The sequence below is a fragment of the Papio anubis genome, chromosome X, assembly GCF_008728515.1.
Source record: "Papio anubis isolate 15944 chromosome X, Panubis1.0, whole genome shotgun sequence".
NCBI lineage: Eukaryota > Metazoa > Chordata > Mammalia > Primates > Cercopithecidae > Papio > Papio anubis.
Window position 1 is genome coordinate 34,073,821 of NC_044996.1, and position 19,969 is coordinate 34,093,789.

At 42.0% G+C, this 19,969-nt stretch overlaps 2 protein-coding genes across 4 annotated transcripts in view; one reads left to right on the forward strand and one right to left on the reverse strand.

The window, feature by feature from the left end:
* Positions 1-16,575, reverse strand: part of LOC101007563 (rhox homeobox family member 2) — a 35,548-nt gene extending 18,973 nt beyond the window's left edge. For 2 of the 3 annotated variants that reach the window (XM_021932599.2, XM_031660637.1), the window contains exons 1-4: positions 16,372-16,575; positions 15,913-16,200; positions 10,160-10,313; positions 1,411-1,643 (exon numbers count right to left, since the gene is read on the reverse strand). The gene's annotated coding sequence lies outside the window, so the exon portion shown is untranslated. The remainder of the gene's footprint in view (positions 1-1,410; positions 1,644-10,159; positions 10,314-15,912; positions 16,201-16,371) is intronic. The other variant, XM_021932598.2, reaches the window with a different exon arrangement.
* The window catches only part of LOC101009313 (putative uncharacterized protein CXorf42), a 117,136-nt gene extending 98,108 nt beyond the window's left edge, over positions 1-19,028 (forward strand). Inside the window, exons 3-4 of the mRNA XM_021932601.1 lie at positions 17,641-17,782; positions 17,969-19,028. Coding sequence (XP_021788293.1) covers positions 17,641-17,665 — 25 coding nt within the window. The 3' untranslated portion in view covers positions 17,666-17,782; positions 17,969-19,028. The remainder of the gene's footprint in view (positions 1-17,640; positions 17,783-17,968) is intronic.
* The last annotated feature ends 941 nt before the right edge of the window (positions 19,029-19,969 follow it).

Here is a 19,969-nt window from a genome sequence, read left to right on the forward strand (position 1 = left end):
TTAGCGAAAATGTTTACACACAGAATTTCCTTCATAATTAACATGTTAAAACTTGCTTACAGCTTTAAAACAAAAATTTTTTAACCTTTTAATGTAGATAAAAATCCATATTCTTATGCCTCCTTATAATCCTTTTATTAAGAGCATATTTTATTTTTCTTACATACTTTGTACATAAACTGTTGTTTTAATAGTTTTACATTCACTAGGTCTAATTACATTTAAATTATACAATATTTCTTGCATAAATTCCCTTTTATAACTTTTCTTATGACTTTCACAATCTTCAACATGTCTTAACTTTCTGCCTTCCTTTTACACTATTTCTTTTCCTAGTTTCACCCTCTGTATCTTTGATTTCTGTCTCTTCCAGTTTCCCTCTTACTTATTCTTTCCTCCCATTTCTCTCTCTCTCATTTGCACTTTCTTTTTCTCTCTCTCTCCCCATCATCCCTTGTTTCCTTTTTCCCTCCCGAGTTCTCCTGGTCCTGCGGCAGGTGGAGCCGAACAATGGCATGAGCCCCGCCCCCACACACGCACTGCTGTCTGTTTCATCTGTTTCATCTGGTTTTTTTTTCTTCTCCCAATTTCCCTTTTTACTTTTCTCCTTTCTTCCTACACTCAGTTTCTTGGCTAGGTGGGATTTGTGGGGCTGCAGTCCAGGCCCCAGGCCATCACTGGCCCAGAGGCTTGGCAGATGCCTGCTGCAAATTGCAAGAATTATGCCCTTTCACCTCCTCTGCTCTCCTCCCAGCTCCGTTCCCCACCCTCTTTTTCACATAGAGCTGGGCTGGGGAGAGGAACTTAACCCTTTGTGCACCTGTCTGGCTCCCTGCTTGCTGTTTTTCTTCTCTTTCTCTCTGACTTCCTTTCCTGGTTTCTTTTTACTCCCTGCTGGTCTTTCCTTTGCCTCTGCCAGCCACCTATGCTGTTGTTTTCCCCTCTCTCCTTCCCCTTCACCTAGGGGAGCAACCAGTGGGAGTGGAGCTTAGCCTTTTTCTTTCCCCAAGAAGAGAGGAAAGGGGAGTTTTGAATATATGTATATATTTACTACCAGAGATTTGTGTGAGGTTCAACCCCCACAATGGGGATTTCTCACCTCTTTTTGAGGTTCAACCCCCCAATGGAGATTTCTCACCTCTTTTTGAGGTTCAACCCCCCGCCATGGGGATTTCTTACCTCTTTTTAAGGTTTAACCCCCTCAATGGGGATTTCTCACCTCTTTTTAACCTCCAAGATATCCTGACTAAGGAATACTTTACCTCTCCCCATGGCTTTCTTTCCCTAGTCCTGACTAAGGAATGCTTTACCACCCCTGCGGTTTCTCTCTCCTTGGTATGTCTTAACCAAGGAATACTTTACCACCCTGCTGCTTTTTCCTTAGTCCCCACCACCAAGGAAATACTTTACCAGCTCTCCCAGTGTTTTTTTTTTTTTTTTCCTCAGTCTGTGCACAGAGTTTCCTGGTTCACGTGATATGTGAGGATGCTTTACTCCAGATTGCCAGCCAGTGTTTTTTTCCTGCGTTGCTGAGAGTCTGGGTTTATTCATCACACCAGGTGGGCCTTAATTCCATATCCCTGAGGCCACTGCAATAAGGCAGAGGAGTATGCTCCCTCATGAGAAAGGACTGGAGACCGCCCCTGGAAGAGAATGTATCTGTGTATGGATTTCCACCAAAATTGTTAGAAATGCTTGTTCCCCAGTGCCATAAAGAAATTTACTTGAATGTAAATATAATTTCCTCAGCAAGGGCATTTTTACTCTCTGCAGAAAGGGTACACTCGCCAGCAGTTCTGCCACTAGAGTACACTGAACAAGGGAGACAGGGTCGTTTATAACCTGACATGTCCACCCTACTGACAGGTGACGACATGCTAGCAGCCCTCACTCTCAGTGCCTCCTTGGCCTCGGCATCTGCTCTGGCCACACTTGAGGAGCCCTTCAGCCCACCACTGCACTGTGGGAGCCCCTCTCTGGGCTGGCTGAGGCTGGAGCTGGCTCCCTCTGCTTGCTGGGAGGCATGGAGGGAGAGGCGCAGATGGGAACCAGGTTGCGCTCAGTGCTCGAAGGCCAGTGTGAGTTCTGGGTGGGCGCGGGCTCAGCCAGCCCTGCACTCAGAGTGGCCTGCCAGTGCCACCAGCCCCAGGCAGTGAGGGGCTTAGCACCCAGGCCAGCAGCTGCAGAGGGTGCTCCGGGTCCCCCAGCAGTGCTGGCCTGCCCACACCATGCTCAAATTCTCGCCAGGCCTCAGCTGCCTTCCCACGGGGCAGGGCTTGAGACCTGCAGCCCGCCATGCCTGAGTCTCCCCTATGGGTGCCTCACCTTGCTCTGCGGCGCCTGGTCCCATCAACCGCCCAAGGGCTCAGGAGTGCAGGCGTGCAGCATGGGACTAGTGGGCAGCTCCACCCGCAGCCCTGGCATGGGATCCATTAGGCGAAGCAAGCTGGGCTCCTGAGTCAGGTGAGGTCTTGGAGAACTTTTATGTCTAGCTGGAGGATTGTATAGGCACCAATAAGCACTCTTTGTCTAGCTCAGGGTTTGTGGATGCACCAATCAGCACTCTGTATCTAGCTAATCTGGTGGGGACTTGGAGAACTTTTATGTCTAGCTCAAGGTTTGTAAATGCACCAATCAGCACCCTGTGTCTAGCTAATCTAGTGGGGACCTGGAGAACTTTTGTGTCTAGCTAAAGGATTGTAAATGCACCAGTCAGCACTCTGTGTCTAGCTCACAGATTGTTAATGCACCAATCAGCTCTCTGTAAAATGGACTAATCAGCTCTCTGTAAAATGGATCAATCAGCTCTCTGTAAAATGGACCAATCAGCAGGATGTGGGTGGGGCTAGATAAGGGAATAAAAGCAGGTTGCCCAAGTCAGCCAGGGGCAAGCCACTCAGGTCCCCTTCCACACTGTGGAAGCTTTGTTCTTTTGCTCTTTACAGTAAACCTTGCTGCTGCTCTCTCTTTGGGTCCACGCTGCCTTCATGAGCTGTAACACTCACTGCAAAAGTCTGCAGCTTCATTCATGAAGCCAGCGAGACCATGAACCCACCGGGAGGAATGAACAACTCCAGACACGCCACCTATAAGAGCTGTAACACTCACCACGATGGTCCACGGCTTCATTCTTGAAGTCAGCAAGACCAAGAACCCACCAATTGTGGACACACTACTGCTGTGTCCAGTTTCCATTGACTGGAATGGAACCTCACATTCTGTATTAGTCCCGACTAGCTAGCAACTTAGAATTTTTTATGAGAGGCAAAGGCAGAGGAGAACAAAGGAAGGAGGAAGTAATTTATGGAATGCAGAGAAAGGTAAAAACACCTTCAAATAAGGAAAGGGAACAGGCTATGACCTAATGCTTGCTTGGACCAGTATAAGCATGCCAGGGCAAATATTTAGGCTAAATTGTGGGAGCTAAGAACATAAAGCACATTGATTTCTTTATTACGGCTCACAGATATTTAAGAATGTTTGCCCAGGTCTTTGAATAAATTTTGCTTCCAAGAATAAACAAAATAGAGAATAGGAAAGCAGTATAAACAATCAGCAGAACCAAAATGTGGTTCTCAGAAAGATCAACAAAGTTGACAAACTTTTAACCAGACTAAGAAAAAGAGAGAATATCAAAAACTAAAATAAGAAATGAAAGAGGGGATAATACTGGTACAAAAACAAACACATAGACCAATGGAACAGAATAGAGAGCCCAGAAATAAAGCTGCACACCTATGGCCATTTGATCTCCTACAAAAATGAACAATGGGGAAAGGACTCCCTATTCAATAAATGGTGCTGAGATAGCTAGCTAGCTATATGCAGAAGAATGAAACTGGACCCCTACCTTTTATTATATACAAAAATTAACTGAAGATGGGTTAAAGATTTAAATGTAAGACATCAAACTATAAGAACCCTAGAAAATCTAGGAAACACCATTCTGGACATCAGCCTTGAGAAAGAGTTTGTAAATCCTCAAAAGCAATTGCAACAAAAACAAAAATTGACAATTGGGACCCAAGTAAACTAAAGCGCTTTTGCATAGCAAAAGAAGCTATAAACAGAGTAAATAGACAACCCACAGAATGGGAGAAAATATTCACAAACTATGCATCCAACAAAGGCCTAGTATCCAGAATCTATAAGGAAACAATTCAAGAAATAAAAAACAAGTAACTCCATTAAAAAGTGGGCAAACAACACATGAACAGATATTTTTCAAACTAAGACATACAAGTGGCCAACAAACATTTGAAAAAATGTTCAATATCACTAATCATCAGAGAAATGCAAATCAAAACCACAATGAGATACCATCTCACACCCATCAGAATGGCTATTATTAATAAGTCAAAAAACAACAGATGCTGGTGATGCTGCAGAAAAAAAGGACACTTACACACTGTTGGTGGAAATGTGAATTAGTTCAGCCACTTTGGAGAGCAGTTTGGAGAATTCTTAAAGAACTTAAAACAGAACTGTCATTTGACCCAGCAATCCCATTACTGGCATATATCCAAAAGAAAATAAACTGTTCTACCAAAAAGACACATGCACTCATATATTCATCACAGCAATATTCACTATAGTGAAGGCGTGGACTCAACCTAGATGCCTATCAAGGGTGGACTGGATAAAGAAAATGTGGTACCTATACACCATGGCATACTGTGCAGACATAAAAAAGAATGAAATCATGTCTTTTGCAGCAACACGGATGCAGCTGGAGGCCATTATCCTAAGTTAATTAACACAGGAACAGAAAACCAAATACTGCATGTACTCACTTACCGTGGTAGCTAAACATTGGATACTCATGGACAAAAAGATGGCAATAATAGGCACTGGGGACTGATGGGGGAAGGTAGGGAATGGGGCAAGGGTTGAAAAACTAACTGTTGGGTACTATGTTCACTAGTATCCCATCCGAATGACAGGACCATTCATATCTCAAACCTCAACATCATGCAATATACTCATGTAACAAACCTGCACATGTATCCCCTGAATCAAAGATAAAAGTTGAAATTATTTTTTAGAAGAGGGGATGTTACCACTGATATGACAGAAATAAAAAGGATTATAAGAAAATACTATGAACATTGTATTCCAACAAATTAGATGCCCTAATGTATTGAAAAAAATTCCTACAAACATACAAGCTACCAAAACTGACTCAAGAATAAATAGAAAATCTGCATAGACTTATAACAAGTATGATATTTGACAATAGTTCCAAACCATTCAAAGTGAAACGGCTTCGTCTAGGGAAATACCTGTGGTTAGCTGTCTCACGCTGATGATTAACGACATGGACACACATGTGGAGTGGGTTAAGGAGCAAAAAGTTTAACAGACAAAAAGGAAGAGAGACAGAATAAGCTTCCTCATGCTGAGAAAGCAGGTCGCCGGAGAGAGGGTTTCCGGGTTTGGGGCAAAACGTGATCAATTTTGTACGGAGGCTTGAGGAGGCGGTGATTGATTTACATAGGGCCCAGGGGATTGGTTTGACCAGTTGTTCCATTTACACAGCCCATGAAAAGACTGGCCCTCCAACCCTAATATTTTATTATGCAATTGTGGCTTCTATCTGACTGTTGCCATGACACCTGCACATGTGACTTTACCCCGCTGGTGCCATGACACCCACACACGTGGTCACAAAGAAAAGGGAGCGAGAATCGCCATATTGAATGTGCCTGGCTTCCAGGTACAGCTGCTGGTATTCAATATGAAAGCTAGCTTGCATAGCTATGCTTGCAGCTTGACGTTTCAGGCCGCTTTCTGTTAGAAAAGAAATGGTTTGGGGGTCGCTTTTTATCAATGGAAAATTCCACCAAGAACTCTTTACCCTTTATAATTGCCTAAAATAATTTTTAATAACTGCTGTATTTAAAGGATATGTGTCCCGAAACTAAGCCAAAACACAACTTTAATAGGCCTAAGGTCTGTGTGTTTGCTTCTAGACAAAATAAATGGGGTACAGAACAAATAAAAAGGTGTTGATGGGGAGAGAACGGACCATGGTCTTTCACAGAGCATTCTGTGCTTCTGGACTCAGAAAAGCTGTCAGACACCTGGTTATGGCTTATTACAGCTACAGAAAACACATTAAAATCAGTAAAGGAAAAAGGTATCACTTGAAGAGAACAGATATTCACATTTCAAATTAAATACTTCAGGAAATCCAGTTTAAATAATTGAAAGCAAAACTCAAATGCCAAAAGTGGGTAAATATTTAGTCATATTTTCTTTTAAGTTTCTTTAGATTAATTGTTGTTATTATTGTTGCTGCTGTTGAATATCCATTGCCTTCCTATCCTTAACACTACAGGAACACAAATATGTCATCGTAGATATATTAGCGTAAGGCATTCCCTACTCTTCTAACCAATTCTGAACTCTTAACCGTGTGATTTCAAATAAAAAATTTTCCCAGGATATGCTCGGTAGTAAAGATACAAATAGGTTTGTAACAATGACATTTGGGGAAATTTATCAGGGCTTTACATGTATTTACAGAATAGAAACAGGCAGAGAACGCTTAAGGGCACTAATCCTATTTGTGAAGACTCTACCCTCATGACCTAATAACCTACCAAAGGCCCCACCTTCTAATACAATCACATTAGGGGTCAGGATTTCAACATATGAATTTGCGGGGGGACACAAACATTGAGTCCATAGCACTGTCATATACTAGTGTTCTGTAGCAGATTAGCACATTTATGAACACACAATTTCTAGAGGAATATACTTCCTCATTGTATAATTTTTCATGTTTATTAACAGTACCAGATGTATTTAGCTTCACTATATCATATAAAAATAAAACACCAGGCCAGGCATGGTGGCTCAATCCTGTAATCCCAACACTTTGAGAGGCTAAGGTGGGCGGATCATGAGATCAGGAGATTGAGACCATCCTGGCTAACACAGTGAAACCCTATCTCTACTAAAAATACAAAAAAGTAGCCAGGCATGGTGGCACGCACCTGTAGTCCCAGCTACTCAGGAGGCTGAGGCAGGAGAATCACTTGAAACCAGGAGGTGGAGGTTGCAGTGAGCTGAGATCGCGCCACTGCACTCCAGCCTGGGCGACAGAGGGAGACTCCATCTAAAAAAATAAAATAAAATAAAACCCCAAAAGCATATAAACTTAAAACTTAGGTTCAGTAATTAGTGTTTAAGTGGTTTATCTTACTTAGAAAAGATCTAGATTCTTATTTTAGGCAAACATAACATTAAACAAGGCTAGCCATCATTTGAAGTTATTTCCCTATTAACTATTTTTACAGCATGTCCATGTTTGGCATCACAAAAGCAAAAACCTAAAATGTTAAATGCATGAGTTCATTGTTTTACTACTGTGCTTGACACATGTGAGGTAATGGATATCAGACAATTCATTTTTACCTGCATCTTTACTTGTACATTTGTTCTTAGCTTGGATTTTATTATTATTATTATTATTATTATTATTATTATTATTTCAGAGACAGTCTCACTCTGTCCCCGGGGCTGGAGTGCAGTGGCACCTTCTCAGGTTACATACATATTTGTTCCATACACATGTGTCAAGATAGCCTTCATAAATATTTATGACCCCTCCTGTATGTCTTAACCAAAAGATGTGGAAAATATAAACTAAAAAAAAAAAAAAAAAACTTCAATTTGTGTATTGAGTCCACCTGTCATCATATCCCCACAGGAACTCTGGATACAACTAACAGTGGGGACGGGGCATGATAAGTAATTAAGACTGAATGCTACATATTATCCCAGATAATTCAGAAAATGTCTTGTTAGCTCTGCAAAACATGAACCAACAAATCAAAACTATATCTGACCCCACATTATCGCTAGCTCAATAGTTAGCATCCTGGTTCAGGTCAGAACCGTCCTAGCGTCTAAAGCTCCTTATAACTTTGGCCCTGGTTGCAGGGATAGGCATATTTCTTTCCTGTGGATTTTACTGCTGTTGCACCTTCTGTATGGAAATGCAAGACAGGTTTTCCCAAGAGACTTTCCTGGCCTCGCACCATAATGCTCCAGCAAACATTGTCTGTGAACCCCAGTATTTGTGAATATTTCCAACTCCAATGGATCAGTTCCATTCTGATACCCTGTAACTCCTCCCACTTTCAGCAGTAAGTAGCCAGAATAAAAACAATGCCCAAATGCCATGAAAATGGAATAGAATTTGACAGTGGGGAGTCGTAACCAAGTACCTCATTTTCTTTAAAAGAATTATTTTTAACCTTTTTTTCTTTTTCCCTCACCTCTTACTTTGCTCTTTAGGAATACAATTATAAACTTTACCTTCTTTCCAACAGGCACTCCCTGTGAAGCAGGAGAATAGGGGCTGGAGGCAGGAAACCTAAAGCTGTTTCACGCTGACTTCCTAGAACTAAATTGAAAGGAAAACCTTAACTTTCCACACCTAAGTAACAAAAGGACCAGAGGCTACTGCCTTTGCAAACCCCCACCCTTCCTTCATGGCAGATGGGAAATTGAAAGTACCTCTGATTGGTTGATTTTGGCAACTAATCAGAATTTTGTATAGGAGTGTAACTTTATAACTTTAGTTCAACTCAATCTGATTGATTGCCAGCCAGGTCTTCGTTTGCATAGAAGTACAACTTCGTGACTTCACTTTAGCCTCTGATTGGTTGCTTTCTGCAACCACCAGATGTTTGCATAGGAATGTGACCTTTGTAAGTTCACTTCAGCCTCTGATTGGTTGCTTTCCACAACCATTCAGACTGATTGCAGGCCACCACTTTATTTACATGAGGTGAGCACCAAGTGGCCAATGGGAAACCTCTAGGGAGTATTTGGACCCAGGAAGATTCTGTATCTGGGCCCTTGAGCCACTGCTCAGGCCTGCTGCCCCCCTGTGGAGTGTACTTTCGATTTCAGTAAATCTCTGCTTTTGTTGCTTCACTCTTTCCTTGCTTTTCTTTGTGCATTTTGTCCAATTCTTTGTTCAAAACGCCAAGAACCTGGACACCCTCCACCAGTAACACCTAGACTGAAAGCTTATCTAAATATATGTTTGCTTAGAAGTGTCAGGGACCAAATCTCAAAACAAAACAGGCACTCTCTGGAATTCCCCACCAGGAGATTGTCTCAAGACAACAATTAATTCACAATCCAATTGCATCCATGATGGTGCAGACCAGACCATCACATGGCATCACTCAATATAAGTCATCCAAGTGAGTTACGTAGACCCCGCACCTCCTCGCCCCTCCTCCATGCCATTCACACCAACTTTCCCTTTTTAAGCCCTTGCTTTCTGCCCTGAAAGTTAAAGCAGTTCCCTTAAGGCAGGAGCCTATTGTTTCCCCACTGCTAAGCTCTGGAATAAAAGTCACTTTCTTTTTACCACCCTCGTCCTTGTTATTCAATTTTGCAAGCAATGAGCAGCTGAGCTTGCATTTGGTTACAGTAAGAGGAGGAAAGAGGAGAGAAACCAATGGGAAGAGAGAAGTCTTAGAGACACCAGTTTGGGGAGATCATAAGTTTCCCAAAAAGACCAGTGAAGTTCCAAATTATCCTCAGCAAAATCACGTCAACAAGAAGGAGTTGGACAGTGTAGGTGGAGCATATAGTCAGTAGGAATTCAAGAATGGTGTTTCAGTTGACTCAGAAGTTCCCATGGGAAAAACAGGATCAAATAGAACAGAGAGACCTCACAAAATAATAAGGAAAAAAATTTCCAGCTTGGGCAACATAGTGAGACCCTGTCTCTACAAAAAAAAAAAATTAAAATTAGCCAGGCATGGTGGCGTGTGCCTGTACTCCTAGCTACTCAGGGGTGCTGAGGTGGGAGGATTGCTTAAGCCTGGGAGGCTAAGGCTGCAGTGAGCCATGATCACACCACTGCGCTCCAGCCTGGCCAACAGAGGAAGACCCTGTCTCAAAAAAAAAAAAATTTCCAGCCCAAAGAATCAATGAATAATTCCCACTCAAAATAGAAAGCCAGAAAGAAAAACTTCCAGCCCAGGGAGCCAGACTAATCCCCACTCAAGACAGAGATCCAGGAAGGAGACCGTCCAGCCTAGGAGACACCTTTCAAAAGAAGCCTAGTACTCTAACCTGCTTCAGAGAGTATACTCAGAATCTTAAGAATCAAATCAGTCCTTACCAGCTTTAACAGAAGTTTGCCTGGAACAATGGTTCAAAAGTCTGACTTAGCAGTGGATCCCAAATCCATCAGTCAGGAGTGAAGGAAAGGGCTTAAAAGGTGCACGTTTGAGGTCCGCAGTGATAGGTCCAGGAGTCCAGTGATGAATCTGATCCTATAAAAGTCACAGCATCATTACTGTTCAACTTTTTTTTTAAACGACACGTGTTAAAGATGGTGAGAAAGACTGTGTTCAAGGGGGAAATATCAAGATAAGTATAGGAACCACTGCAACGGCATCTTACAATGGGGCAGATAGATTTAGATCAGCTAAAATAGTGTAAGCAAGTGGGAATTTAGAGCCAAGGAACAAGGTGGGAGTCAATGGACGGAAATTTACTAAGAGGAAACATCAGGCATAATGGAAGATTTGGGCTAAACCGACCTAACAGAATTTTTACTGAAGGCAGCCCAGGGTGATCAAACATCACCTGGGACATGATGGAGGATGAGGAACCAGATAAGATATTGAGAGTGGTTGGATACGGGGAATGGCTAAATAGACTTAGCAGGACTTAGCAATTTCCTTGCTGAAACTGGACAGTGCAGAGACAAACTCAGAAATCCAAAAATGCAGGCCTAGTTGAAAAAGAGCTCAAGGGAACCTGAGTAGAATTTGGTCAATAAGAGAATCTTTGTCAGCACTAGAATTCTGGGATGAAAAAAACAGAGGTCCTTCCTTCCAGGAGCTCAGTGTAGTGGGGAATAAAAACATGCTCTCTAATCCCAGCTGCTTGGGAGGCTGAGGTGAGAAGATCGCTTGAGGCCAGGAGTTCCAGACCAGCTTGGGCAAGGTAGCAAGACCTCATCACTAAAAAATATACATTTTTATTACATAATATATATAATATATAATATATTAATATATTAACATATATAATATATAACATATATATTACATATATTTCTAATGATAACATAAGACAAGGAAATTCCAGTGAGTATGAGGTGTTTGGCCATGTGTGCTCCAGCAGGAGGTGAAAGGTAGAGGAAGGAGACCAGGGCACCTTGTGAAGGGACGTGATGAAGAGTAAGAATGTAAGTAAGAATGTAAGGGGGTAGGTAGGATATGTAAGGGATCCATCAGCTAGCTGGATTGAACGGGTGAAAACGCAAGGCAGGCAGAGAGGAAATGTGAATAGTCAGAAGATATCAGGGACTCTGCAGGCAGGTGAGCTCACTCACTTCTCCTCCTCTCTTTGTTGAGAAGGCCAGGCCACAGCTTGTCACACCCATAGGGGTGTGGGTAGCTGTTATTGGCAGACCAGAAGGCAGAAACTAATGGGATGCCATGTGGGGCAGAGGGCCACCCTAGAAAGCAAGACCACTAGTGTGAGCAGTAGGACTGGTTTCAAGAGCCTTGGTGGAGGCCATCCAGCTGGTGGCTGAGGCCATACCAGTCCCTAGGCCATGGGCAAGATTGAAAGTGAAAGCAGCAGTCCTGCAGGGAGTGGGCAGATTTGCTGGGCTCGGGGCTCTTCCACCAACGTTGACATTTCCTCCAGAGCCCAAGGCCTCCCAGATACCTCACTGCTGCTGTGGGATAAGGGGATAAATAAAAAAGCCAGTAGGGCAACTGGGTCCCTGCCTCCTTCCAGTTCCACATGACATTCAAGTCTAAGCTAAACAGGAGACCTTGTCCTTTCTCTGCCTCATTCTGAAATGACCCAAGGGAAGTCTTACCAAAACACCAAGGCTACAGTCAGTTCTGCTGCTCACTGCACAGAAAGCCAATCACTGAGACAGTGAGTACTGCCAAGGAAGAAGGCTATAATCAGATGCTGCAGCTGAGATGGAAGCTCAGTCTCAAATCCATCCCTCGGACCAACTAAAACTAGGGGTTTAATAGCAGGGAAGAAATTTAACAATGTGTAAGAAAACAGGAACTAGGGAGGGGCAAGGAAGCAATCAAGATGAAAGAGGGGTCTAGCATTTCACTGTCTGGATGTGGTGATCTGGTGAGTTTCAGTTCTTTGATCCCTTTTTTTTTTTTTGAAAGGCCTGAAGATTGCTTCCTGAGGAAGGAACTCAGATAAAACAAATGTAAGGTTCAAACTTTAAAACCAGAAGGGTTCATTTCTATTTTTATCAAAAGAACAGTCCATGGCAGGGCTCCCCAACCCCTGGGCCACAGAGCAGTACTGGTCTGTGGCCTGTTAGTAAATGGGCTGAGCAGCAGCAGGTGAATAGCAGGCGAACAAACATTACTGCCTGAGCTCTGCCTCCTGTCGGATCAGTGGTGGCATTTTATTGTCATACGAGTGCGAACCCTACTGTAAACTGCGCATGTGAGGGATCTAGGTTGCACGCTCCTTATGAGAATCTAACTAATGCCTGACGATCTGAGGTGGAACAGTTTCATCTCGAAACCATTGCCCCGCCCACCAAGTCCATGGAAAAATTGTCTTCCACGAAACCAGTCCCTGGTGCCAATAAGGCTGGGGACCACTGGTCTATAGAACTGTCGGGTCAGTTTCAGAAGGACCACCGGCCACAAGACATATTTCACTGAGCAGCTGTTTCAACAATACAGTCAGTTCAGTCTGTGTTTCATGTGTGTTTCTATCAGGTATTATATAGAGCACACTGTCATACATATCTGTATATATATAATATATATATGAGTGTATATAATATATGCATCTGTATAATTATAGAGATGGCTCAAATCAAAGTACCTAATGTTTTCCTTAATCTCTCCTAAGTGGAAAGAAAAATATAAACGGGATGAATGGATGGGGAAAAAAGGACAAAGTATTCAAAGCATTTCCTACGAAAATGACAATATGTTTATATGAGAGTTGCAATAAAAATACGGAGCGCTGAGTCAAACCACTGATAAACAACAAATATTTCTGGATAACTGTGTCTCATGCAATATTTGGGACATACTCTATACAAAAATATTTGTTGTTTATTTGAAACTCAAATACGAGTGTCCTGCAGTTTACCTGACAATGCAAGATTATTTCCTATACTTCAACATCAACAAGATTTGATTGCATTTAAATGTTTCTGTCCATTTGTTCTTCTATGTAATAGTTTTAAAATAATTAGCATAAAAATTCAATCAATTCATAGAAGTCCAAAGCAAAAAAAAAAAAAAAAAAAATCTATTGACATCTCATGAGGAAGAAAGGATCAGGATTGACATTAATGAACCCTCTCACAGAGACCACTCCACACACAAAAACAAAGAAGGATGGGTGAATGGATGCAGAGAGAATTTAATAAGACTGAAATGATGCCATACATGCTTTTAAAAAATAAAAGTATTAAATTTTAAATTTTACTTCAATATAAGAGAAGAAAAAGAACAAAACGGAGATTGAAAGAACTGCTGAACTTCAGGAAGTTTTACTTGATCACAAATAGATACTAGTTTTATAAAATTCCCTTTTTCTTCTCAAGGGTGCCCTGCCCTTCCAGCCTGGTACCTTGCCCCTTGAGGCATAATATTTCTGAAAACTGTCCAAAGGACCTGCATATTGTTAAGAAGAGCTGCAAAATGTACCAGAGAGAAAGATCAGGTGAGCTGGTGCCTGATTCATTACTGTGAGGTCTCCTCTCTCGGACACTTGTGAAGTCTTAGTCATCAGTGCTCTGAACCTTAAGATCAGAACCAAATAAAGAGAATAAAAGATAAAGTTAGAGAAACTTCAGGCAGGGATGGAAGGCAGAGAGCAAAGCATATATGGGCACGGGACTTATAATAAGGAACAGCAGGACAGCACAATGGCATTCTTGGATTGTCGGCTTTAGAAATGCTGTCAATTATATTCTACTGCTCCAGAGAATGAAAATTGCTTAAAATTGGCTTCTTAGGCAGAGTTTACAAACTAGCAGCTCCAGCCTGAGTCTGTTCTGCAGACCTGATTTAGATGGCCCCCATACTTTTCAATAAAACATATTTCAGTTAGTTACCAACATTTAAAGAACTGAAGGTTTCATATCAACATTTTAATTTGGGGCCAATCTTGAAAAACTGAAAAATCTGGCAGTCCTGGCCCAACATTGCCAGCCAGTAACACTAAGCTGGAGCTGAATACTGGCTGCCCCTTTGGAAGACACATATTCTTTCCCAGTTTGCCACAGTCCCTACTCTGCTTGCTTCTTTCTTTAATGTTACCTGTCTGGCCTTGTCAACATTTGAATTTACAACTCTGATTATTACAATTTTTCTATTATGCAAACTGTCAGACATATATAAAAGCAGAGAGAATGGTAAAGATGAACCCTATTTGTACCCATTACCCAGTTTCAACAATTATTCATAGACAACCTTGTTTCATGAATACCCTAACGAATTCTCAAACACACTTGGATCTCCCCCTGGATTTTTGTGATGCACATCTAGACATCACATCATTTCACCAGTAAATATTTCAGTGTGTATCTCCAAAAGAACCAATGTATGACTCCTAACCAGGCTTCTTCTGTTGTGTCACATATGCCATGAGTTATACTGTAGTGAGAGGATATATTACAGAGTAATAGTAATAAATATTTCTGAGGTCTTACTCTGTGACTAGGTATTGTGCTAGGTTTTTACATATATTGTCATTTATTCCTCTCAATTCTATGGCATAGACAATGCTTTTATTCCCATCTTATAGATAATCTTCACATAGATGTCCTCTCTAACATATATACACGTGTGTGTGTGTATATATATACACACACACATATATGCAAATACACTGCATATTGTTTATATTTATATACAATATAACATATTGTATATACTTCATACTGATACTATTCACATATATATTTAATTGTATTAATATATAAACTAGAAAAGTAGTCTGGTTCTATTTTCTTTGGTCTTTTTTGAAATCATGTCAACTCCGATAATGGGAAATTTCCATAAGCTGAGGTTTACTTATCCCATTTTCTATTCACAAAAACTCAAAGTATGAACTTATTTCCCAAACCTGGAAAAGGCAACAAAATCACACAAACTTCAGAATATCTGGGGCAATGGTATCTACGTCTTGAAGCAGGTTTTAGAATGGCTGCCCTGCCAAATAAGTTTTTTCAGGTATAGTGACCTGCACACTGGTTTCAGTCATGCTCATGCATCTTACAAGTTCCTTTCTGGAAGGAGAAAACCACAAATGTTCAGTATTTAGAGTTGTGGATGAAACAAAATTTATGTTGTTCATTTCAAGCTTGCTTTTAAATACTTATCCCCCAACACCTCTCCCCGAGTACACTATTTTGTAATATCCAGATTAAGGCTGTCTTTAGGAATGATTTTCCCCCATACTGAATGTAAGGGGGCACAAAAAAGTTCAGGATTCCAGAAAAATAACACTTTTTGCACTACTCTGAAAAATCAAAAATATGAGCAAATTATCAAATATTTAAATAAAAGCAGAATTTGCCCATCCACTTGCACAACCATGCCTTACTCTCCTCACCCTGATCATGGTTCTGGTTCCAATCAAATTCTACTTATACAAACCTAGTTATCAAGCCAAAGTCTCCCAAATTGATTCATTTAAATGTTGCTTGAAAATATTTACCTTGATGTCCAGGAGGCATTGCCTCCACCCTGAAGTCCAAGGGCAAACAGGCCCCAGCAGCCTTGAAACCCCTAGGTAGCCTTTGGCTCAGAAAGGTTTGGAAGGGGCCTGGGGAAAGAGAATAAGCCCTGAGCCCAGCCCCTGCTCCGTGAAAAGTGGGTGCCGCCTGAGCATGCCACTTACCTAACACGTCCGGGTATGGAACGAGTTGGAAAATGTTCTTCAGCTCCTGTAGTTGCACCAATGTGAAAGTGATGAGCCAGAGGAGCTGCTGAGTGTCCTCAGGCTTTCTGAGTTCGTGGCCACTGCCACTGTCGAGTTTCTCTTTGTCCGTGGGGCCAGGGCCTGCCGAACTACCGCGGCATTCTGCTGCTGCTGCTGGTGTGGCTGCTCCTTGTTTACATTTGGACGGTATTTTGCCCTTCTCGTTTTCGCCTGATACAGTCACTGAGATCACGGAAAGAATCGCATCTGGAAAGGCGGAAAGGCAAAGAGAAAGATCAGAACACTGGAGGCCTGGGTTTGTGGGCTGGAGGAGGTTAGGGGCCGCAAACTGAAAGCTGCACAAAGATAATCGGCTGTCGCAGGAAAAGGTAGTTTGCCCGAGTACACTGGAGCACCTGTCACCATCCAGGCACTAACCATTAAGTTCTTCCCGGTCCTCGATTCCCCGGGTGCGATATCGGTGCCATCTTGGCTTCTCCTGGGCTGAAGGTTCAGTCCCCGCTGTCGATGAAACAATGAAACGGCGCGCCTCCGCAGACTCTGAGCTGCGACCTGCGGTAATCCCGGGTAGGGACAAGAAGTGCAACGCCTCTTGAGAAAAGTCCAAGTACTCCAAAATTTTAGCAATGACTCCACCACCTCAGAGTGCAAGTGTAGACCGCAGCCCAGTGCTTAGTGCATCCAAGAATGTTAATGTTTACACTGCATGGGCTCTGGCCGCGACAGTGGCTCTGCTGTGCTCCACCTCGGGGCTTCTGGTTACAAGTACTCTACACAAGCTTAAGTGTTCCCTGTGTTGGGCTCCTGCTGTGGGCCTGGGCAAGTTTCCACCTTTTCCCTGCCTCCTCCTTCTTCCACATTTTCTCACATTTTCTAGAAATAAAATCGTAATCTTGTGCTCAGAAATAAATAAAACTTTATTGTTAAATAAAAGAGGCAGGCCAAAATGAGGACTTTATGGTTCTCCCTTCAAGATGTGTTTTGCAGACGCTCCAGAAGATGTTAATATCCTGAGCATTGGAAATAGCTTCCAATAATAGGCCCTATGCTTGGTATCGTACTATGATATTGGTCTATCCTATATTTCCCTTTGCAACTATCATTATCTTCAGCACCATTTTATGAAAGAAATTTTCATGGGCCGCTAAGGGTGTCTGTCATGGGGCTTAGGTACCTTACCTACTGTATCTAATGGATAAGTGCCCCTGCCTCATATTTCTGCAAGATGGCTAAGAAATCAGCTAAAAAAAAAAAAAAAAAAATGATTAAACAATTCACTTTCAAAAAGATGTCAAGGGATGGCAATCTCACAGCCGCTCTCTGACTTCAACCAAAATGTTGCCTCCTCCATCTGACTTTTGTTGGAGTCTGCACCCCTCTCCTTCTCTTGCCTAATCAGTTCATGATCAATTTTCAGCCTTGGATCAAATGCTGCATGAGAGACATGTAAGAGTTTTAATCATGGGGTGCAGTAGACTAGCTGGGACATCTGTGACAGCTCGATGTTCTTCCACATCTCAGATTTCCATAGTGTACCCCAGTGTTTTCTCACCTTCAGTCACTCATAGGCACCTTAGGTGAGTGTTGTTGCCCTATGTGGGCACCAGAAAAGCTAGTGTTTACTTAAATGTTTTATTTTAAATATAATTTAGTTTTTAATTTTTGATTCACTCTTGAAAACCTTAGGTACCCAATGGAACCCTCGTCCTAAGCAAAAATAGCCACAAATCACGGCCTGATGTAACAGATTTATGTGAGCAGCGACCCTAGAACCAGACTGGATATCTGAATCATGGCTTCACTCACCACCTGCTAGCTGGCTAATCTGGTGAGCAGTTTATTCTCATTTTGCCTTGGTTTAATAATTTTTTAAATGGAGATAACAGTCATCCCTAAATCATAGAGGTGTTTTGAGGATTAATTGAGGTGCTTAATTATACAATTTCACAAATGACCAGACCATGTAGCCTCACATTTCCTACTTGACTCACTTTCATATTTTTTTATTCACAAGGGAAAGAGAGAGAGTGATTGTTATCCTCCGGGAGCATGTAATGAAGATAGAGCATCTTCTTGTGAAAACAATACATGTACCACGTTTCTATGTACGTATATGTGCTTCCGTCAGTAAGCCTATGTTGGCTGCTGCATGTATGAGCCCTGGGCCAGGAAATGTGCCAGAAGACTGTGTCTTTCACTCAGCAGATCGATTTTCTTTCTTGGCCTAATATATTTTATTCTTAGATACCAGATAATGTAATAAACATTACCATGTATTAAGTACCTACTCTGGACCCAACCCAAGAACAAGCCTTATGAAAGTGATATAAGCAGGGGCACGATGGTGTAATTCACATTTTCATCATCAGATCACTCTGGCTGCTGGGTGGAGAATGTTTATAGGAGAAAAAAGGTGAAAGCAGGGAGACAGGACATTAATGCATTATCCCAGGTTTAAGACAACAGTGATTATCTTAGGCATGTCAGAGAAAAAAATTAAAGGTTTGGGAATGGGTTTCTGAGGTGGGGTCAACAGGATTTGCTGATAAATTGACTATTTGGAGTTGAAGAAAAAGAATAAAACAGTCTATATGTAACCAAGTACCTCTTTTTTAAAGACTCAAGTGAATTATTTTTTCCTTTTTCCTTTCCTCACACCTCCTACTTAGCTCTTTGGGAATGCCATTATAACCTTTACCTTCTCTCCACCAGACACTCCCTACACAGCAAGCTTATCTAACTAAGTGTTTACTTAGAAGTTACAGAGACTGAACCTTAAAGCAAACCAGGAACCTCCAGAACTCTCTCCTACCAGGAGGCAAATTGAGATTGCCTCAATTTACAACCTAGCTCTGCCCATGACGGTGCCAGCCAGACCACCTGATAGATAAGACATCCGAAGCAAGTCACACAGACTCCGCACTCCATCGCCCTCTCCCCTGCATGTCGTTCATGCCAAACCCCCCTTTCAAAGCTCCTGCCTTCTGCCCCAAAGGCTGTAGTGGCTTCCTTAAGGCAGCCTGTACTAATTCCCCTCAGCTAGCTCTGGAATAAAGCCACTTTCTTTTACCAGACGTCATTCTTGTTCATTGGACTTTGCAAGTGGCGAGCAGTCAGAGCTGTGTTCAGTTACACGTATGCTTTGCCTCATTGAACTCTCATGAAAACCCGATGATCGAGACACTGTTGTTATCTCCATTTTATAGGTGAAGAAGCTAAGAACCAGATAGATTCATCCAGTGTCCCAGGACACACAGTGAGTCATGCTTTGGATCTGTGCTCCTAGCTGATGCCTCCCATTACTGGTAGTCCTTTCCTGCTCCCTACAATGTACATTTCTTCATTTCTTTTTCAATTTTCTTATTATCTATTTTTCTTCTTCTTCCTCTCTTTTTTTCACTAGGGATAGAATGCAAGGATCTCACTTAGCCCAGTGGATGGCAGTCAATTAATGGGGCGAGTGGCTTAGTCCTGCCATACTGGTTCCCTGCATGCTGCCAAGTGCAAGGGCCTTTCCATGCTCAGAATCACCATGAAGACCAGAGCTCTCTCTCTTGGTAGGCTACAGACTCAACGGGTCTGAATCTTTATATATGCTGCCAAAAAACCCTCAAATAACCAATATTTGTAAATAGATACAGAAAGTTTTTAAAAGAACATTTAAAAATAATAAAAATTTTAAAAATATTTTTAAAAAACAAAATAAAGTATATACCATCACTTAACAGCACACACACAATCTCTAGAAAAATTAAGGATTCATGAGTTGTCCACTCTCAGAAAACGTCTCCATGCCCTTCCTCGTGACAGACTCTCTAGCATTTTTTTCTTTCATTTTCATTTTATTTCTTATTTTATTATTTATTTTAGAGAAAAGGGGCCTCTATCTGTTGCCCAGGCTGGAGTGCCACCACATGATTCTAGCTTACCGCAGCCTCAAACTCCTGGGTTCAAGTGATCCAACCATCTCAGCCTCCTGAATAGCTGGGACTAGTGTAGGAGCCACTGCACCAGG